The following is a 23,974-nucleotide window of genomic DNA, read 5'->3' on the forward strand; positions in this document are numbered from 1 at the left end:
CGATTACATTCGTTTATTATGGACAAAAACAAAGCAAAATAACTAAATTTTGTTGGATTGTCTTTGGTGTTTTACTTGTTGATAAATTATTGTAGTGACAATGATGCTTTTGTAGTGGATTGCTGTGAAAACTAGTTAAGAACTTAAGACACAGGCAGACAAACTTTTTGATTAGTGATATGAATATTATATTTCTCATTTCCATTAAAGATGAGTATGTTATTGCTGAATAATATTTTAACGTTATTATCTTGTAGTAAATAACTACTAACTAATTTATTATTTTTTATGCATTTATTTGAAATGAATTGCTTCATTCTAGAACTTAAACGTAGTTCACAAATCAGCTGATTTTGAAGTCGAGAGTTCTGAGCTTCAAATCCTTGGAAACACAGTTACTTTCACATAGATTTGAATTCTAGATTATGAATACCAGTGTTCTTTGGTGGTTGGTTTCAGTTGACCACATATCTCAGAAATGATTGACCTGAGACTGTACAAGACTACAATACTTTATTTAGATTCATACATATCATTCTGTTAAGTAATACCTTGCAGTGGATCCAGAAGCTAAATAGAAGAAGAAAGTAAGAAAAGACCTTAAATATAGTAACTATTAAAATCTCTTAGTTAGTGACAGGTCAACTGGTCCTGAAATGAGCCATTATTAGTAAGCATTGATTGTTTAAGTATAGCATTAACTGGACATTCAGAATCAAGTTAATAATTACTGTACTAATCATTTAATCTTATTCAAAATAAAACTTTAATTATTAACAAACTGGCTATTATGTTAGCTGTAACATTACATAAGTGGTTCTATTTTGTATAAAATGTTTATTACTTCATAAGAGTCATATTGGTTATTCGACCAACAGTTCCAGCTAGTGCATTTTTACCAGTCAACTTCACTTTACGGTTTTTTATATTGTTTATGTTTTAATAGTACTGTAATTAAATGTTATGTTCTAAAAAATATTGTATCCATCTTTGTGATATTATTACCAACCTATTTTTATAGGTTCTACTGGAAATTACAATTTTTTGGCCATCAGAGTAAATGGAGAATTTTTTAATTAAATTTGTTTCTTATAAGTAATAAATTTAAATATTTCTCCATTTTTTAAATAATTTATATATATATACACACATACATTATTTATTTATTTTTAAATATTCTCTAAATTTACGAATAATAAAATTTTGTTCATTTTTAAAAATACATATCCCAAATATTCATGAATTATCAGCTTTAGTAAGTGAAAGTTTAAGACAAGATAGAAGTGGTTGTCGTTTAATAAATAAGACCTCTTTCATAATGTCTACTTATGTTGTCCATTGTCCATTGTCTTATGTTGTCATATTATCTTTAGTCGAAGTTTAAAGACTTTATCTTTAATTTAGTAATCAGTACCTCCAGTAGCCTAGATTTGAGCTTGATTATAAGATCAGTTTTTGGCATTTACTTCAATAAAAATTGTGACACTTCTTTCTTTTACATAATTCATGTTCCCTATATATGCAGAAAATTGTAAGTTTCTTATCTTTGAGTTTATCATTGCAGAGTAAAAAACAAAACAAAAGAATAATAAAACTGGAATAGAATTATAAAACTACAGAAAAAAATTGTGTATCTTACAAATTACAATTTAGATTGTTGTTCATAAATTAAGTGAATTACCTAGGATTGCATTATTAAATGATCAGACATTTTTGTCTGTAGGTAATTATGAATTATATAACACAGGTATAGGTATGTAATTACCTGACAGCATATGCTTATGTAAGTAAGATACACCAAATTTTTAACTCAGGAACAAGCTTATCTATTAATTTTATTGCTTAGAATTTGTGTAATTTCTGATGTTAATAATACTCTCTCTGATAATGACTTACATATTTATGTACTTAAAACTTTTTTTTTTGCTTTGTGTTACAGACAGAAAGTGAATGCTCTTGCAATGAAGAGACAACCAGGCTTACGGCAGCTGGAGATGAGAAGGGAACTGGCGATGTGGATTCACCACCACAAGAAGAGGATGTTATATCCTATTGCGAGTACCATGACATCCCGCCCCCGCCGGACGGTGGTTACGGATGGGTGATAGTGTTTGCATCATTCATGTGTAACATGATTGTTGATGGTATTGCTTACACCTTTGGTGTATTCCTTGGTGAATTCGTTAAGACCTTCAATGAAGGAAAAGGAAAAACTGCTTGGGTCGGCTCTCTACTCTCTGGAATGTATTTGAGTGCAGGTATTTCATTGGTTTACTAGTAAATTTTATAATATATTCATAATTTTAAGTCCTTAAAAGGCTTCAAATTCTTGAGAATCAAGCAGTATTGCAGATATTATTATTGTTTATGATTATCTGTGAATTTTCTGGATCAAGAGATGAGCCCAAGTTGTAACAACATTCTTGTTAAATTTTTTCCAAAAAAAAAGAACTAAAGGGATTCTTTAGAAATCATTTTCCCCATTCTGAAATGAATTATAAAAAATATTGAGTCTTACAAATTTTCTAGTAGGAGCAAATTGCGATTAAAAAGTAAATAAGAGTAAAACTAAGGTAACGTTACTGTAAAAAAGGTAAATTAACGACTGAGATAAGATGTATATTTCATTTATATAATAGAAGTTGAGGAATTTTGTTATCGAGGCAGTTACTGACTGTAGGGTATGTAAGAAGGACATTGAAAGCAGTTTAATAGCATGAGTACTCTAAGCGGTTAATATAGAAAAATAATGCTGTTACAAAGTGTAGATTTAGAAACTAAAAATCCTTTTTTTAAGTATTTCTACAGATTGTAGCTTCAGAGATATCAGATCTCAGAAAAACTGGTAAATATTTTAGAAACACTTTAATGAAGATTATTCTGAATTTGAAGTGGGAAGATAAGGTGATGAAATGGCTAAATATTTTGACAGGTAGAAGAGGAAAGGTGGCTTTCAGATGTTTTAGAAACAAATGTCACCTAGGAGTAGAACACAAGCACAGATGATACGCATAATATGGTCATTTTACAAGTATATATTAGAAAGAGTATTTTCTGGAAATAAAGCATTAGAAAGAAAATGTACAGCCAGTTGCCAGGAAAATGTAATGTTTTAATGTACGAATAATGCCATGCCTGACCAGGATTCAAACCTGGGACCTCTGGATTCGAAAAAATTCCTTGTAAAGGCAGTTACATTTATACAGATTTGAATACTAGATTGTGGATGCCGGTATCCTTTGGTGGTTGGGTTTCAATTAACCACACATTTCAAGAATGATCGACGTGAGACTGTACCAGGCTACACTTCATTTACATTCATACATATCATCCTCTGAAGTAATATCTTACGGTGGTTCCAGAGGCTTAACAGAAAAAGAAAGAAAGTTGCCAGGAAAATAGGATCTGTCAGTATTCAGCCATGAAAAGGATGGCTTATAATAAATCTAGTTGGAAAGCAGATAACCAAACAAAAAACTGAAGGCTGAAGAATAAATGTAAACATTAGCAAAGTCAGGAATGGAGAATGGAGTTTTTACTTTTCATTCTGTAGTAAAAAAGTACATTATTAATACTTAATAGAAGAACAAGTTATATAGGTCATAAGATAAGGTTCTAGATAACTTCAATTAAAGATTTTGTAATGGAGAAGATGTGTAGAAGGTAAAAATTGTTGGAAGAAATAAAAACTAAAATAAATAAATCACATAATTAAAGATGTAGGATATAGGAATTATATTGAAAGTAAAAATTAGTGCAAGATATGAAAGGTTTAAATAACTGCATCAATGTTGTATGATAAACAACAAAAATTCAACAATTGGTTGTCATTTGATTTAAAATAATTCAGACATATCGTAGTGTTTTCAATCATAGATTTTTTATGCGTGTTAATAAAATCCTGTGATAATTCAGGAATGCTTTTGATGGTATTATATTTGGAGACACCTGTATTTGTTCATTAAAAATCACATTTATAGATTTTTGTATTGATGGATTTACTTTTAAATAATTTTAGTATAACATAATTTTTAGTTAATGAATTTTGAATTATTTTAATTATGTAATTTTTTGTATCTAACCTAAAGAATAATCAAAAAATAAATTAAGCATGCCTATGATCAGGCTTGTGTAGAAATGCCCATCTCAATCATGGTGTTTATTAGATAAAAATTCCTCATGACCAAGTAAACAAAAGAAAGTATTTTTCATGAGTTCCAGCCTCCTGATAGTTTAGGCTGCTGTTAGATGTACATTTTATTTTATTTAATGTAAATCTTTCTTAACATATAATTAAATAATTATTATTAAATACTTATTTAATGAAAAATTTTCTTCAAAATTAGTAATTCCCCATGCCTATGACCACCACTTTAGTATCCCTTCGTGTTGTAGTGATATTTGTATAAATTGTGAGGACTAATTTTTTAAAACTGTATAACATTTGCTATTTAAACTGATCAACATTAAACCAAGTTTATTTGAAATTGATTTAAAATTTATTTTTCATAGTTCATTTTAATATTATTTTTATTTGATAGCAATTTCCTGTTAAGTTGTGGTTTTTATTAAATCATTTATTTGATTATACATTTTCCTGTTTTTGGTTTATTTATTTCTCTGAATTTACTTAACAAAAAATATGCAATAACAACAATTATGATAATAAAGATTTTGTTTTAAAATGGTTTCTAATTTGTCTGAATTTCATTGTGGGTAGTTTACAGAATTTATTCCGTTTGCAATTACGAATATTATTTTTACCTTATTGTAATATCTCTATTCTTTTGTCCTACAAAAAAATTTAAGATTTTAAAAAGAGGCTTGTATAAGTAACGCAAACATAACTTTCTTTCCATAATTTGACTACTTATACAGGTTACTGAATTTTTTCAATACATCTGCTTATATAGAGCTGACCAAATTTTGTATGTAGTCTCACATAAAATTCAGATATGATTCCTAAAAATGGAATACAAATTCACAAACATATTTGTCTACCCGTTCTGGGCTAATTAAAGAAGGAGTGAAGTGAAATGTTTTCCCTTATTTTCACCATTAAATGTTGCTATGCAGCCGTACAATCTCACTTTTAGTCTTCTTATCAATACACATGCGTTGGCTAAGCAGATGTGTGTGAGGAAGAAATAATTTAAGAATATATTCTGAAAAAATACCATATGTTTTTATATATTTAGGATACATTCTTAAATTTCATCCAAAATTCTGCTTATAGGTAAAATGAGGTTATACTGTAATTTTCAGAGTACAAATTGTGAGTGAAGTTAATGGTTTTATATGTTTATTGTCATGAATTTTTATTTTATAAGCCTTGTAATTTTTGAGCAAGTTGTGAAGGCCAAAAAAATTAAGAACAAAAGAAAAGTTTTTTTTTTAGGTTTGATGTAAATTTATTTTGTTAAACTGCAAAAAAACAAAAAAAAGTATTTGTGCAGATTTTAATTCAGAAAAAGTTAATCAGTCAACTGAAAAATTTTTAATTTAAGAGTAGAAATATGAGTGAAATTTTTCACTATCCAAACTTGAAAACAAATTGTTTCAAGATGTATATTCATTAAGAAATTTTGTCTTTATTTTCATCAGTTGATTGTCTCAAAAATTATTCTCATTCTGTTCGAGGAAACACCCCAACAGTAAACTATTTTTTTGGAGATAGATTCTCGGATACTTTTTGTATCTCAAATACCTTACATTTGTCACTACATTGAATTAGTATGGAAATTTTAATGTATTGAAAATGCCATTTATACTTGATTTTTTCAAAGTCCTAAAATATGTTTTATAATAACAAACTGACTAGTGAAATTTTAATATTTTTTTCTGCAAACTATTTATTAGTGAAAGCCAGAATCTAATAAATCTTTACCTAAAGTGACTACAAATTCCACTGAAATCAGTTAGTAATTTCTCAATCTCTTTGATGGGCAAGTACTTTTTAATGTATATTTTCATGTATGTGATTGCTTTGTTTATCATACTATTTATATAAGCATTGTATTTTATGTATATCTAAAATGTAATAAGTGCAAGTATTATTTATTTTTACAGGTCCTGTGGTCAGTGCATTGACGAATAAATATGGCTGTCGTTGTGTATGTATAATGGGAAGTATAATCGGCTGTGTGGCATTTGTACTCAGTATATTTTCACCAGATGTTAATACCCTTATGGTGACTTATGGAGTTATGGGAGGTAAATAACTCACTCTATTATTTTATCTGTTTACTTATTTTTTATTTTCTTATTCCATAATGTGTATAAATGTCTTAATTTGACTATTGTTTTCACAGATAATTAGCAATCTCTTCGTATCTTAAATTTTTTGTCATCGCCACTACCAATAAAAATCCTGTGTTTCAGAGTAAATGTAAATCATGGAACTGAATTAAATTATCAGTTAAATTAATATTAGTTGCTTATGTCTTATCTTATCTTCCCTACAAAAGTTAATTTTAGGTTACATTATTGTTTCGCATAATTTATTCGTTTCATATTCAGTCCAATGTTACTTATCATTTTCAAGTTCAAATCGTCAACATGGTAGACTTAGTAATATTTCTTAATTATACAATTTTTATCATTAAAAGAATGATGCTATTTGATTTGTCTAACAATTTTATATTGTTTCAATGCAAAGTAAACAGTCTGATCGAAGACATAATATGATTCTTTATATTGCTGAAAATAGGAAACTCTGATAATGTCATAAAAATGATTATCACAATCATTTAAAATTATATTCAAACTTTTATGGTTAAGTTGTTCCAGAATTGGGCATTAAAAGGTGTTACTCTTCATCTATTATTGAGCTTTCAAAACAGCAATTTAATACGTCAACAATTAAATGTTTAGAATATGAGCTAGGTTTGACTCATAATACAACCATCAGTTGAAATTAGTATCTATAGGATGTTTGTGCTTTAAAATTATTAATCTAACTGATAGTCAGTCACTAATGGTGTCAGAGAGATAGTTAAAATTGATGAGCCATTTTTCACAAAATGAAAATTTAGCGTGGGTAGCATACCAGCTCAACAATCAGTTTCATCAGATTAAGTTGTAAAACTAATAAGTTTTTTTATTGTTGTACTCGTGAAACATTAACACTATTTATTGCATAATATGTAGTACCAGGAACCACAACTTTTTCAATCAATGGCAGGAATACAATGGAATCTGTAATTATAGATAATATTACAGTAATCGTCATGAATATTTCATATTTCAATTTTCTGCACAACACATAAGCTATTGAAAAGTCATGTAGGTCTGCTTAAAACTCAATATAATTGCAGTTACAGAACAGCAGCTACATATGCAAATCCCTATGGCACAATCAGTCAAACCTAGTATTGATTCATTTTAAATCTCTTTATGTGACACATTGCCACTTAATGATATACTGCACAGATAACATTTCATTTTGTTTGTATATTTAGTAATAAGCATATGTTATGCTTGTATTGTTGTTGGGCATTTAACAGAAATATATCAATAATAATGTTGAGTATTGGAGTGAAGCGTTATAGTAAAAATAATTTTATAATAAATGGATATCATTTGAAACTTATGGCATACTTGAAAGATTAAAAAAATAGTAATGGTTTAATAATAGAGTAAGTTCTTAAAGAAATTTTTAACTGAACATCTCATCTATTTTTTCTGCCAGTGGTTTGGAAAATTACCTTATATATGCTACAGCTGTCCATTAAGAGCTTTTTGTCCATTGTAAAGACTATTCTCAAACAATCTTAAGTATAATCATGAACTGTGATTAAAAGTTTTATCTTTCAAAAATCCTAAGTGTAAATACTAATTACATAAAATTGGATTTTCTGCATCATCATTTAACATGTAGAGATATTTTCTATTCAGATACTTTTTAATTAACACACTTCTAAACTTTTTATTTTGTTTTACACTGATTTATTTTATTTACTCCTTTACATATTTATTGTGAAGCTCATTTTTTCATCACTATTATTTAATATACTTGTTACTTGTATATGTTGTAACATTAATTTTCCTTTTTTATTTGTTAATTTTGTATATTATGATTTATGCTCTGATAAGTTTTCCCTTGTTTTTTCTTGTTCCTTCCAGCCAAATGATGGAGCAATTCCATTTGTTTTTATAGCATACCTATCCATTCCTGAAGTATTATATATATACTTTTACTTATAGTAAAAATAGAGAATTTATCTATTTTGTAAAAAATATTAATATGGAAGATATTCTGGGTCATATCATCAGCAATAATGAGTCATACTTCTGTGTATATATTTCTAAAGTGCAAACCTTCATACTGGAGAATTACCATCACTAACTTTCATTCAGAAGATAGTGGTTTAAAATTTCAGCCCAGATTTATTTCTAGAAGCCTCAAGATTTAGTCATATTTCTCATTATCGTAATCTTAATCAGTTATAGTAATTTGGCGTAGTTTCTGTAGTTACTCTAAAGAATAAATAAATAAAAGAAGTAAGACTCCAATTTTTTGCATCCAGGTAGTTTCAACAACTGAAATCAAAAGTAATAACTGCTACACTGAATTGTTTTTTTGGTTTCAAGGACTCCATAAATATGTATCAGTTTATCAAATAGTTAATCTGCTATTTGGAAGTGCGAAAGGGTTTCATGAGAATTTCCAACAAAATTTGGCGTGATATTTTTATGTAATAATTCAACTAATTGATTCTAAACCGTATAAATATATCTTATTACAGAAATGCTTAGAGTTATTTTTGCCTAAACATAAATTTTTCCAAGATGAACTGTTTGTTATAATATGGTTTGCTTACAAACTTTATTACTGAACCCTATACAAGTTATTTTTATGCGGTTTATAAATCTATATAGCTACTTTTCAGTTGTAGTCAAATAATACAGTATTGTTTACTATAAATGCCCTATTGATCCTTCATGGAAACTATTATTACACCAGGTTTAGATAGCTGGTATTTAGGTGCTCTTAATTTTCAGCTTAATGAAACAGATTTTGTTTAATAGTGACAAACATGTTTTGATGCTATTCATTTTTAGCTATTTTTTTTTTTTTTTAGCATGAATTAATTTTGTTTCAGGGATTGGATTTGGATTAATTTATTTACCTGCAGTTGTTTGTGTGGGATATTATTTTGAGACTAAAAGATCTCTTGCAACTGGTATTGCTGTTTGCGGATCTGGTTTTGGAACGTTTGCATTTGCACCTCTTGCTACATATCTTTTAGAAAATTTTGGTTGGCGTGGTGCTAATTTGATTCTTGCTGGCCTCATTCTTAATTGTACTGTAAGTAGTTTTTATTGATGTTGAATTTTAACCTAAAATAAATGTTATAGTTTTTAACCTTAATATGTTTTGATTGTTTGAGCATATATAATATATTTGTTTTAATTCATTGACATATTTTCTTGGGAAGAAGGTGTCATCTTAATTTTGAAGTAGTTTTTTTAAGGAAATCAACTCATTAATATAAGTGTTAAAATGTTAAGTAGTCTATTTATTTAAGTTCGGATTACAAAGGCTATATAGAAGGAAACTTATGTTTTTCTGTTGTTCACAAAAGAGTTGGGGGTAGCAACACTATCATGGTGATTGTTGCTAGCTTGACTTTGTCTACATTAAGCTATACTATGTGAAGGATTGTGATACACTTGTTCATTATTTACAAGCATTTAAAACATATGCCACTATAAAAAATCCTGCCTGTTATAAAGTGAGATAGGTTATTAGATTTCTTTTGGCCAAAAAGTTTAAACCTGTTGAGATTTATCTGAAACTACATGATGTTTAAAGGGAAGCGATGTAATGAGTGAAGGTGATCTGAGGCACTGGTATATCATGTTTAAAAATGACTGCTCAAATGTTTAAGATGAAAAACAGTGTGGCCGACCCATTGTTCTGTCTGACAAACCGGTAGTGAAATATAATAAAAAGATTCATGCAAATCAGTGCTTTACCATTACATAGGTCCTTCAGCAAGGAGAAAAGCAATTATCTTGGCTACGACAACTTTAAGTTTTATGCTATCAAACATTTATTAGAATCATCTCCCATTTCAGAATTTATTTTAGAGAGTAACAAAAACAAAATTTAAATGTTATAAAAACTAAGATCACTAATTATTCTTTCATAATTGCAATATAATGTTACATGGTAGTCTAATCTCATGCTCATTCACATAGTTTTGGCTGTAATATTTTCTTAATACTACTACAAATTTCCATTTTTACTTAAAATTTATTGAATAAATGGCTTAAAAAAATGATAAATGAACCAAAAATTTATTTGAATACCAGATCTGTAAAAGAAATTTTAACAAATACATTTATAACTAAAACATTAACAACTTTACTACATACGTACTAATATATCTAAATGATCAATTTTGGCTTTTTTTAAAAACAAGACCTGGAAAAATGAACAGTTCTACTGTTGATGTGGCAATCACTTTCTTAGTGGTAAGGTAAAAGCTCTTCTTGTGGGCTTATCTAAAGATCTCTTCTTATCTGGGGATTGCAAACCCTGCTGGTGATCTTGATTTTTTATCAGATATAACCTAATAGTCTGAAATTTGAAGTTCTTTTACTCTCTTAAAAAGTAAATTTAATGATAAAATAATTATCCTTATGCATTTTTTTTACAGGACTATAAATATTTCTTTGTATAGGTAAAGTTTAATTTATAATGAATAATTCAGTTGTTTAACCTGCTGGTAAAATTATGAAATATCATTGTAGATATGGATCCACAAATCTGTTAGATATGGTTTATACCATGGAGATTAAAAAAATATTCAAAAATGATTTTCAGTAATAGTTGTGAAAGTTTATCTACTGTGTAAGTACGTCTTATTTGTTTAATTAATTATACACCTACTCGACCATTATCAGTGTATTTTTAATTTTTTTTTTTTTTACATGGTTTTATATGAAAATATGATTTATGAAATTTGTAGTGCATTATCTGAAAAATACTAGTCTGATCAAGAATTACATCATCATATTTACTTACACTTCGTTGTTTGTTTCAGATTTTTGGAGCAATGATGCGTCCTCTTGAATTTCCGAAAGGGCCAAGTTGCAAGCCACTATTATTGAGAATGGCTGATGAAAAGAGATTTCAAATGGAGAGAGGCTCTATTGGTGGATCTTATTTTATAGTACAATTGCAAGATGGCACCATGGAAAAACGAATGAAGATGCCGATCAATATCGACCCTGGTGTTCATTCCAGCTTTAATTTGGACCAGTTGGTACCTGGAACTCCTATTACTCCGGTTCCAACTATGCCTGTTTTACCAACTATAACTGAAGTAAAAGCCCCAGAACAAAGCGGGTCTAGTGGAAATTCAAGTTCTGGTAGTACAGCAGAATTGAAAATTGATAAAAAAAGTAAAAGTGAGGAGCCATCGGAAGTCAAAAAGAATGAAGATAAGAAAGATGATAAAAAGGATAAAGACACTAAAGAAAAAGAGAACAAAGATAGTAAAGATGGTAAAGATAGAAAAAGAAAAGACAGTCCTTCCAGTGCAACTCCTGCCCCTGCCCCTGCCCCTGCCCCTGCTGGTGACAGTCGATCTGCTATACCGAGAAATGCATCGCAGCCGGCATTTACCACTCACGTAAATCTTCCAAAGAATGGTTCAGTACCTTTTTTCGATAGAATCAGAAAGACGAGTACCGGTGAACGTTACAAACCTACGCTTCAAGCTATTAAAGTATCTCGTGGTAATATTAATAGTAATGGTGATGTTAGAAAATCATTACAATTAAGACTTTCATCACAGTCAACTATTGGCGGCAGCAGAAATAATAACTGTGAAGAGATGTGGTCTAAAACTGATGTAAGTAGTCTGTTGTGTTTTGTGTTCGTTATTATTTGCGTATTGAACACTGTTCTCAAAAGCTTTTGTAGAAATGATATAAATGAATTTTCTCTTGCATTTTTTTTTCAACAGACAAAAACTGAAATAATTTCATTAAACTAACTTTTGAGTTATTGTATTTCAGATTACATACTGTTAAATCTCTAAGGTATATTGCTTAACAATGGAAAATTCATGCATATCAACAAAATTGATTGTGAGGAAATTTATGAATGGCTGGTTTTTTTTTAGTAAAGTAGGTTATTTGATCAAAATTCTTGCAACAATTATGATAATTCATATAATTAAAAACTATTTTTGAATCATAATTTAATTCAGTGGATGTTTCTTTTCCCTTTATTAAATGGAATTATTTCTAAGATAAAGATTTCAAATTTGATCATATTGTTTATTTTTAGTGTACTTCCTTTTACTTCATAAGTGAATCCATTAGTGATTGTTCTCTACCACTTTTTGATTCTTTTGTGTAATAATGGAGGTGGTTTCTGATAACCTTTCTCTGTCTAAACTCCAATGCAGTGCCATTGCCTTGACTAGTGTTGTGTGTGAGGAATCTGGCAACTTATATACTGGTGGCCAATACTTGCCAAGTCACAATGCCCTTTTCAGCTTTTGCTGTTTTATAGTCGCATTGTCTCTATCCTCTTCATAATATTTTACTGTCCCTCAGCAAAAATCTGCCTGTGCAAAACTGCTTATTCAGAATATCCTAACCACAATGTGAGGATGTGGTCTAAGTGCCCGTAGCTAGGCTCTCAGTTCTGAGGATAAAGGATATATATCTTTACATTTTTATATTCACTAGATACTTCACACTTGTAGTTATACTATAAATTTGTGTTTTTTTGCTCCTTTTCTAATTAATTCTTTTCTTTGATGAGGCTAAAAATTATCGATAGGTGAATATTATTTTTCACTATCCACTTCTATTCTTAATTTTTTCTTTTCCATTTTGTATTCTATGCTATGTCAAACTAGCATAGATCCCCAAAAAAGCCTTTTTACCCGTAGAAGCCTGCTATGGAGCATGTTGAGGATCCAGAGACTTCTAGGTCTGTTATATCCTAGATGGAACCATACAAGGGCAGGCTATAAACTTACTCAGAGACCTTAGTGACTGTCAGGTAAAGCGCCCCTCATAAAAGTAACTGAGGTAATATTTTATGTATTAATTATCCAACCTCGGGTAAAAAGTAGGTCTAAATATATCAGTTATTATGTTTAAATTTACGTAATGTAGTGTATAAATTCTTCTTTTTTTTCTTTTAATTCGTTTTATAGATGGATAATGAAAGTGTATGTTACGCATCAAAAACAAGCATTCAGGCTCGTAAGGAACTAGTCAGACCAATGTCAAGAAAAGATATATTCTATTCCGGTTCAGTTCTTAATTTACCAGAATATCAGTCGCAACGTTCATTAGCTGGATACCGTGCTAGCATCATGTCTCTACCACGATACTCTAGCAAAAATATTGCTGTCTCATCTCATGTGTCTGCTACTGATCAAGCGGATATTGAGAAAGGACCTCGTAAGTTATTTATATATATTATTTACCTCGTATATTATTTATTATTAACAACTGAGACTTTTTTGTTATAAATGTGAAATTTTGCAGTAAATTTCCTTGTTATTAGATGAAATGATGTTTGTTTGTTAGCAATTCTTCATCAAATTTTCTGGCTGTTATCTTTTTTTAGTTAGGGTATTGAGAGAGGTACAATGGAGTCAAAGTTTCCACCTGCATGCCACCTCTACCCTAGATTAAATATATGGTCTCCCTCAATTCAAGATGCAAACTACTACTAACATACACATCATTGTAATGACTGGTAAGACCAATGTGTCTGTCAGTGGTTAGACATTAGTTTTACGTCTCTTTCACATTTTCTTAATTCTAAGATTTGTCTCATTCATTATAGAGCATTGATTCTCAAACTTTTTCATCCATCACCCACATTGAGATTTGAAAACGTTTTAGCACTCCCCAGAATTTTTAAACTTACCATCTGTTAAAAATAATAATTGCAATTGCTGTTTTTAAGATGCGCTCTTAAAAACAGCAATTGCAATTCCTTTTCTCTTTAAAGTGGAATATCTTTGTTCAGAAAAAATAATAAGAAATTAAAGCTAAAGTCTTAAGATTTTAAACAATTTTAGTGCAATTTACTGAAAAAATTTTGTTTCCCTCGTGCTCTGTATCAAACATGAAGAAAAAGTTTCCAATTTTTAAAACGTTTCTTTTCACTGATTTTTTTTTTAATTTGATGATTTTTGAAATCTAAAGTATACTGTCAAAAAGTAAAGTATTGAAGCTTCAATTTTTTTACTTCCTTGTATGAAGTAAAGGAAGCATTGTAATCTTGAAAAATTATGTATCTTGCATAACTCAAAAACGATTAGTCATAGAATGTTGACATTTTTGTATTTAGGATTGTTGTAACATCTAATTGTGCATGTCCCCTTTTGATTGCAATTGACTGGATAAAAGTGTCCAAAATAGCCAAAGTCAAAAAAATGAAAATTGATGGCGCTAGTGTGGCATGTTTATTTATATCAACGATCATCTTTTTGGAACAGTAGGTTAATGTTATTCGCATTAGTTGTTATGTGTAGCCTGGCTGAAGTGAGTGCTACAATAAATAATCTTGTGAGTTGTAAAGTGCAATTAGTAATTGATTATTTATTGGCGAAAAGTAAAACTTCTGCTGATATTCATAGAGAAATTGTCAATGTTTACAGACCCAGTGTTATGTGCGAAGGTAAAGTTTGCCAATGGTGTCATTTGTTTCGTGGAAGAAGAATAAATGTTGTAGACGAAGAATATAGTGGTCACCTAACTGTCATCACAGGTGATATGACTGAAAATATGAATGGAAAAATTTATGAAAACAAAAGGCTTAGTTTCTCAATTATCTACTGAATTTCCTTTTGTTTCACGATCTGTAATTTATGATATTTTAACTGAAGAACAGGGTTACAGAAAGTTGTGTTCCAGATGGGTATCAAAAATGTTGACAGAACGCACAAAGAAAAACATCTTGCTGCAGCTGAAATATTTTTGAGATGCTATGAAAATGAAGGTGATGGTTTATGGAAACACGTTGTGACCGTAGATGAAATGTGGATGTCTTATTCAAATGCTGAGACTAAGCAGCAATCAATGCAATGGCGGCATTCATCATCCCCAAAACCCAAAAATTTTAAGTGAGAAAGTTCAATGAAAAAACTTATGGCTACAGTTTTTTGGGACATCAAAGGGATATTGCTGATTGAATTTCTTGAACATGGAAGAACTGTTAATGCCAATACGTACTGTGAAACGCTTACAAAACTTAGACATTCAATTCAAAACAAAAGTCGTGGGAAGTTAACTGTCAGGATTTTGTTTCTACACGACCTCACATGGCAAACAAAACCAGTGAACAATTCTGACGATTTCAGTGGGAAATATTTGAACATCTGCCTTACTGTCCAAATCTTTCACCAAGTGATTAATATCTTTGTCTCCATTTAAAGCAATGGCTTTCATCACAGAAATTTGAAGATGATGAGGAATTGCAAAACAAAGTAATTAATTGGTTTAAATCACAGGCAGAAGAATTCTTCAGTAATGGAATAATGAAGCTGGTATGTCGATATCAAAAATGTATTGCAGTGAATGGCAGATATGTAGAAAAATATTATATGCATATAAGTTTATTTTGTTGTAATAAAGTTTTTTCTATTTCATTTATTTCAGTTTTTACATCAAAACGGTCCTTCCTTAAAAAAGATGCCTCATATTTTTTTGTACTTGCTAAACCTTCCATAATCTATTATGAGCAATTATTGTTTTCTGTGTTATCAAAGATTTATGAACAAATACAAACTATGCTTATTTTAGCTATTATAAATGTGTAATGAATTGGCTGAATTCATAGTATGTATGGTGACTTGTTCAAATCATATGCTTTGAATAAGTCACCATATGCTTATAATAGGTCAGTTGTGACTTTAGAGCAGTATGTTTTTATTATTTTAGAATATCCCTGGCTACTCAGTTGGATCTTTAAAGTTGTACTGAATCTGACTGATTCCTTAATTATAAACCTGTTATGATGTAGTGATGTAGTATGATCTCATACGAAATAGATTAATTTAAATAAAATTAATTCAAATAATATCCGAACACCATTTATTTGATGTAAAAAAAAAAAAATTTAATTGAATTTTTATTACTAATAGTGTTCAAGTTTAGTTTAAAAAGTGTTTAAAAGGTTTTATAAAATTCATTAAACTTGAAGATTGCTATGGTTTGTATCTTTCAAAAATCTGTTTTTTCTACTGAACTTACTATCAGATGTTTATGATAATATTTTCATAATTTCTGGTTTAATTATTAATTTATTGTAGAGTTTTTGAAACCTTTATTGTTTATATTGCAGAAATTATTATGATTTATTATTATTATTTTATAAAATAACATTAATTTCTACAAAATAAACTTCTTGGTCATCTTATTTCATTTATTCAACGCGTGTAAGATATATTTGTTAAAATAAATAATAAAAATATTGTTAATCTGTAATTTCTTATTTTTAATATTCTCATCTTGTTACAGCGCAAGATGTTTGTCCATGTCTTACCATGCCAGATTCAATAAAATCTGTTTTGGCTTCAATGTTGGATTACTCCCTACTTAAGGATCCTGTATTTTTATTGATTGGTATAAGTAATGTGTTTGGAATGGCTGGTCTCTATGTTCCATTCTTCTATTTAGTGGATGCTGCTCAACAAGAGGTAGGAAGTTTTTAATAATAACTTGACTCCCGTCAGATTATGTCATCTAATATTAGTAACAGACCACATAAAAATATGAAATTGTTCCCAAGCTGGCCATTACATATTTTCAGCAAGTGTTAATAATAGTTGTTTTTGCTGTCTTAAGAAAGTAATGTAATTGATTTTTATTGCCCTATTGGGTCGGCATTGGATCTCCGTGTAAACTGGAAGAGCCAGGCCGAATGGGCAATAGTGGAGAGTTTTATAGTGTACTTAGCAAAGGAAAAAATTGCTGAGGGGATCTAGAGCTCTGCTTGGATTTCTCTTGTATTATGTTTTTGTTGGTGTTTTGTTTTATAAAGTATGTTTTTGTTGTTGTTCTTGTCCTTTGTTTTGTTTTGTTTCAATGTTACTGTGTTGTTATTGTTTTGTGTAATATTTTTATGTTTTGTATTGAACTCACTTTTACCTTCTAAAGATAGGTATTTCAATTCCTTTGTTTAGTTAGGTCTTTTCAGTCTTGCTTAAGACTCGGTGAGATGTGTTTTGTTTTGAGTTCATTAAATAGTAGGACACCGATGGGAATGTCACTCGTGGCATTCGCATCGGTGGCATCCTTGCCGAGGTGAACTGCAATATGTCAAAAGCCAAGGTTTCAAAGATGACCTCCGGTAAAGCCTATAAGGGCTCGGAACAGGGAGGGGGTCTTCCCCAACGAGGTCAGGATGTGAGATCCCAAATGAGATCTCATGGCCTTTTGTAGCGCATATTTTTTCTTATTGTATTAATTCCATACTATAGGAATGCACTTTATCTTATAAAATAGGGTATAAATTGCAGATGTTAGTATCTTTTTAGTTAATTAAATTCAATCACACGGTTTCTTACTTAAAGTGGGTTATAGTTTACCTGTTGCTATGAAATTCTTGCTGGTTGGCTGCTATGGGATTAGTTTTTATTTATCTTTGCTCTGATTCTTACTAGATTAAATTGCTCAGTTTTTACAAATAAATTATGTACTTTGTAAAAACACAGTACACTGTATTGAATAATAATTATTTACAGAAAAACATGTTTTAAAAATATAATTTTTTATAAAAATAAAACACTGCTGTACATCAAAAATATAAAAGAAAATTAGTTATATGAAAAATATAGCATGTTTTAAGATAGGCTATGTAATAATAATTACTATCAACTAATAAATAAAACTGAAAGAAATATGTCTTCTTTTTTATTGTTATTAAGATAATAATTTCTATTATCTTTTCTGCTAAGATCACTATAGTTTCTATGTTGAGTATCGCTTATTTTTCTTAGCTTCATTTATTTATCACTTGTTGACTCAGTTCAGAACCACTCCATTGTCAAAAATTATTGTACAGGTACTTTTAAATTTCTGTTAATCTTTATATAGCATTTAGTCAATGCCCCTTCCTATATTAGACATCATGCTTATTTGGCCCTTCATGTTTATTTGTTATTAATGGTTATACTTGCCTACTTCCTGTTTTCAATAAATTGAGCTTCTGGAAAAGGACATCTGCTTGATTGTTGATCTGTTCATTTATGATCGTTTTATTGTTACTCTTTAATTAAAAGATTTCTAGATTTTCTAAAATGTTCATTCTTCTTCCTTTAGCACATTTGTGAATTAATTTCATTGATTCTTCCATTTTCATTGGGGTACGTCCTTCTTTTATTAAATGCGTTGCATAATTAGAATCTTGTTTTTTATTTTTAAGAGATCTCATGTTCATTATATCTTAATTTTCTTCCCATTAGTCCAGTGTATGTTACATTGCATTTAAATTTTATTTTCATAGGTTTTTTATGTTCCATAAAAAACAGTTTTGACAATAGAAGACTGAACATACTGAGCACTTACTAAGTGTATGCACACTTAGAATGTCACTGAGTATACTTCTTCCAAATTTAGTGGAACATTGTTTGTAAATGTAATATTACTCTTGTTAGCTTAAAACTGTTTTAGCTGTTTATTAATAAATAAAAAAAAAAAAACAAGACAACTTAAACATTAAAATCTGATATTTAGTTTCTAAAATTAATTTATTCCACTAAAAATTAACATTACGGCATGCTAGTATATCAGTTTTTAAATTAGAATGTGGTGAACGTGTACATAGAAAAACAGGCAAAATGAGATTCCATATGCAATTTCCATATTCTTCAAATCAGATTTTATGATCAGTTCAAAAGGGCCTAAAAATCAGTGTGGAAATCAAGATCTTAATTTTTTCTTCCTTTTTACTTTTACTCAGTAATTTTTTTATAATTACCCTTTGAATGATATTAAAAAAGTGAATGAATGTTATCTTTTATTCTTATTAAAGGGTTAGAATCCATTTTTTTTATTGTAAATGTTTATCATCTTTAAAATTTTATTTTCAAACTGTAGTACAGAATATTTTAAGCTATTTTACAATTTTTTAAGAGAGCAAGAATCCTTCATTTGTATGCAGTTGTACTGTATCTCATGTAGATTGCAAAATAATAATTATATCAGCTATCAAAACTATATATTGTATTAACTCGCTCCAGAAGAAGTTATTAGTTTGTATATACGTTTTTTTTAATGTATGCTCAAGCTTAAATTTTACTAGCATTACAAATTAATGATTATTTTTTATTTTGTGAAGAAGTTACTCTGGTATTCCTGTAGTAAGTTTCTTCTAGCCAATTAAGGGGAAGATTTTTTAAACAAAAAATGATGAGGTCTATGTAGAAGATTTGAATTTATTTTTTTTTATTTATTTGTTACAATCATTATCTGTTTAGCCTGATATTCTGACATTAAAAATATTTTTATGAAAATCAATGAGAGGAACGGTGAGAAATTTGTTTTAACATGATGTAAATGTAAAACATAGATTTAAAAAAAAATGTAAAAGTAGAATTTGATTAATCTCTATTGACTTTTATTAAAATATATCTGTATGATATTAATTAAACATATTGTTTTTGTATTTCAGGTAGCTTAAGCTAACAATTGATAGTGTTCATTTTAAACCATTTTCATGTATTCTTCTTTTTCATACTTTTATCAAGATTTCTCCTCACTTTTTGTGTTTATTGAGAATATTTTTTTTATGTTCCTACTGTTATTTTAAATTTTAAAAAATCATATTAAAATAATCTGCTTTTTAAATAAAAATAAACTTGAAATATTTCAAACTGTAAAAAATATACATTAAAATTCATTCAATTTCAGTATTTTAAAATCTACGCCGAAAGTAATGAGTTATGATAATAATTGTTTTTAATTTGACGTCAACTTTAGAACACTGAAATTTAAATAATTGATGAATTATTACATTTAATTTTAATTTTAATTATTACATTTAATTTTACATTTTAGTGTATTTTTCTTTTTTTTAACTTAATTGTCTATTCTCTTTTGTTTTACAAATATTCAATCGTTTTAAAGAAAAATATTTTAAATATAAAAAATACAATAATCTTAAAAAATTATATATTCATGCCTACTACTGTCTTTTCTTCATTAGCTAATTGTCATTGGCTGTTTCATCAACAAAAAATGTCATCTTCATCATCAGGTTTTATACACTTCATCATATATTTTATACACTTTTCGTATAATATTTAAAAACAAGATTATGATTAATTTATTTTGCTGATCGTTAAAGGTATTCTGTCTATTAATGATTATGTTATGTTTATTTCACTTAAATAAAAAATTTAAAAATGGATAATTATAATTTTTACAATAATATTTTTTCCTTATTCTGTTTTATTTTAGGGGATTGATCCAAACGAAGCGTCATTTCTTTTGTCAATTATTGGAATTACAAATACAGTTGGACGTGTTGCATGTGGATGGGTTGCAGATTTTCCCTCTGTAAATTCGATGTTGCTTAATAACCTTAGCCTTGTTGTAAGCACTATAGCAGTTGGTGCTACTCCGTTCTGCCATACATATCCAGCATTTGTTGTTATGTCAATATTCTTTGGTTTAGCTATATGTAAGTCTTTCTATAATGTTTCTGTTATTTTTCCATATACATAATATTTAAATCTTTGATTGTATCACATTTAAACTTTTTTGCTCATCCTACTCTGTAACCAAGTGAAAATATGTTTATCATGATTTTGTCTACTATAAATATTAATTTAAATTGTATATTTATAAACATAAGCTTCTGGATTCAGGTAAGAATCCAAAAGTTTTGAATTTTTATAAGAATTTTAATAATAGAAATCTTATGGTTACATTCAAATTAAAAAAAAAAAAATGTTTAGATTATTTATATGCATATAATGCAAGCTTTATTATTATTTCAAATTATTTCAATTATTTCAAATTGAAATTTAGGTAGAATTTGTTTTTTTGTTTCTAAATTTATAATAACCACTCATATTTTTTTTAAATTTAAAAGTGCGTGGATCAGTAACAAAATTAAATTTTAAATAAAATATCTTAGATTTATAGATAATGGTGGTGGATTTATTAATCTGAAAAAATATATCTTTTTACTTTTCAAAACATAATATATTACATATATTTCCCATAAAAAAACAATGTTGCATGGGTCTGTTCGTTTCTTGTACTTGCTCACATTGTTATTTTAGCTACTAATGGCACAGATTGGACCAATGTTGGTGCACCAGGCAGCTGCATGCAGTGCCAAACAATTCATTTCTTTGAACGATTTATACTTCCCAAACGATTCATTCAAATGGTTTATATTTCTTGATAAGAACGATTTACCTAAAATTATATTTGTGTTTTGGCGATAAAAAAGGAAATTACTAGGGTTAGAGCTTTGTTAAAATAGTCAGAACTCAAGAAACAGCTAAAAATGTTTAGGATTTTTAAGCTTTTTGTTGTAAAACTTTTTGTTGCTGTTAGTACGCTAAATTCTTGAACGCTATTTAGTTACAATTGGCAAATTCATTTAACATGTATAATGAAACATTTTCACAAATGAAATACTGTTACTATTTTAATAAAATTATGTGGATGTGAATGTTGTTTATTTAAATAAATTATATATATTTATATATTATTGATTATACATATATATATATATATATATATATTATTTATTATTAAAAAATACAATAATTAAAATAATGTCTTTAGGACAAGCATAGAAAGTCATGTTTACAATTATTTATTGCTTCTTCTTTGTACAAATGAAATGCAATAAGGATAAACTTATATTATTATCTTTGCCTTATATTATTTGATTTTTGGAATGACAAATTAAAAATCAGGCCATTTTCTAGAATTATACTAAATATTGTACTTTGTTAATAAATCCATTTACAAATTAATAAAAACATCATAATGAGTTTTCAAGATATAAAAATGAGCTATCAGATCATTATTTGCCACCCATAAGCATGAATAATGAAGATTGATATTTAGAAAAATGTTAATGTATCCGTAAAAATGAATAAGATCTATTTCTATCAAACCAGACAACAGAACTGATTTCATGTAATTCAACACAATGCTGAGAAAGATATTATTATGCTCTGTTGCCAACATTTAAAAAAAAGAAGAATTAAAAAAATCACCTCAGTCTTGTTAAATCTCAATTTAAAGCTATGTAGAGTGAAGGTATAATTTAAAAAAAAAATTATTTATTGTAATTTTTTTCTCCCAGAAATGAAAGAAAGGTTTTTGCTGAAATTTTGATGTGAAATTTAAATTACAAGTAATTAGTGATGTAAAAAGTCTAATAATTGTAGTGTAGCGAGAAAATATGGTGTCAATGAAAACACATACGTTGTTGGAGGAAAAACAGAAAGATTCCCTACTGACCACAATATTTTCCCAGAAATCTTTCAGAGGACCACAGGTAAGCCACTTCCAAGAAATAGGTGATTTAGTTGTCAAATTTATTAAAGAAAGTAGAAGTAAAGGTTTTTGTATTACAAGAGATGCAGTGTTTCATTATTGTAATTTTAATTCTTGTTTATATTTTTATAATTAATTTTTCTCTTTTTCAGCTGGTTATATTTCTTTGACATCAATTATACTTGTCGATCTACTGGGACTGGATAAGTTGACGAATGCTTTCGGACTCCTTATTTTATTCCGTGGTGCTGCAGCAATAATTGGTTCACCGCTTGCCGGCATAGTTTACGATGCCACTAAGACATATGATATACCTTTTTTTATGGCAGCTACATTCTTTTTAATATCAACAATAACCAGTTTTATGGCACCTGTTATGAAACAGTGTACAACACCAGAAGAGCAACCTGTAATTTTGGACGCTTTGACACCCATTGATGAAGATGAGGAAGAAGATGCCGAACAAGAGGAAGAAGATTCCACTGCAATACCTGAAATTGTAGAGACTGCTCCTTCTCCTGTGCAAGGACAACCTCCTTCTATAGCTAACAGTAAAGCACCAGTTAAATCACCGCCTGCAATTGAAATTAAACAGATTGAGTCAACACTATGAAAGCAGTGCATGACAACTTTATGTGATAATTTTACAGGTATAATGATTTGTAATTGATTTTAGATATTTATGTAAATTTTAGTTTGCCTTTTCAAGTAACCAGCAGTTTGTTTTGCTGTCAAAGAAGTAAGATACGATCATTTTACAGCTGAATTGTTATATGTTATGACATTTAGATTTTATGTTCATGAATAATGTATGACTGTGTGCAGGACTTTAACCAGCAGGTGGTAAAACACAAATATATATTACACAGAATTAAACAGAAGGCAACTTCTTCAAGTGCAACAGTGAAGTTGATTTTGCCTCTGTGGTGGTAGTTTTTTAAAAGCAATTTATTGTTTAGTTATGAAGCAATAATTCTGTTACCAAATAGGTTTTTAAGAATTCGTCATAACTAACATAAAAATTTGAATAAGTCTGTAGTGTACATTTTCTAATTTACATAGATATTAAAGGAATTAAGTTTTACATATTACCACGTTAACAAATAAGGATTTGCAAGAGCTGGTGCAAAATTTGATTGAAGAAGTTCTTGCCTGAAAGGACCTTGCTAAAAATGTGTGTTTACAACTTTTGTCTCATTGATAAAGCATTTTATTTGATAAACCACAATTGAGAAGAGAATTGTAGGCCAAAAAGAGCAGTAAGACAGCTTAGCTTTACAAAGAAAAACTTAACAAATTTATCAAATGGGCAATATTATAGATTACTTCAGATATTCAACACATTATTCAGGTGTAACCTTTTTATTCAAAGGTTATTAGGTAAAATCTTTTCCAATGTTTTAATTGTTTTTTTGTTTTTTTTTTTACTGTAATTAAGTAATTATCATATTTA

General features: G+C 28.6%; 1 protein-coding gene across 3 annotated transcripts in view; it reads left to right on the plus strand.

Annotated features, from left to right (window-relative positions):
- The window catches only part of LOC142328015 (uncharacterized), a 389,144-nt gene that overhangs the window by 353,506 nt on the left and 11,664 nt on the right, over positions 1-23,974 (plus strand). For all 3 annotated transcript variants that reach the window (XR_012757155.1, XR_012757156.1, XM_075371452.1), the window contains 8 exons: positions 1,940-2,258; positions 6,070-6,213; positions 9,105-9,310; positions 11,055-11,867; positions 13,191-13,440; positions 16,513-16,691; positions 20,455-20,677; positions 22,674-23,171. Coding sequence is in view for 1 of the 3 variants with exons in the window: in XM_075371452.1 (XP_075227567.1) it covers positions 1,940-2,258; positions 6,070-6,213; positions 9,105-9,310; positions 11,055-11,867; positions 13,191-13,440; positions 16,513-16,691; positions 20,455-20,677; positions 22,674-23,134 (2,595 nt within the window). In the remaining 2 variants the exon portion in view is untranslated. The remainder of the gene's footprint in view (positions 1-1,939; positions 2,259-6,069; positions 6,214-9,104; positions 9,311-11,054; positions 11,868-13,190; positions 13,441-16,512; positions 16,692-20,454; positions 20,678-22,673; positions 23,172-23,974) is intronic.

This window comes from Lycorma delicatula, chromosome 7, assembly GCF_047948215.1.
Source record: "Lycorma delicatula isolate Av1 chromosome 7, ASM4794821v1, whole genome shotgun sequence".
In the NCBI taxonomy this organism is placed as follows: Eukaryota; Metazoa; Arthropoda; class Insecta; order Hemiptera; family Fulgoridae; genus Lycorma; species Lycorma delicatula.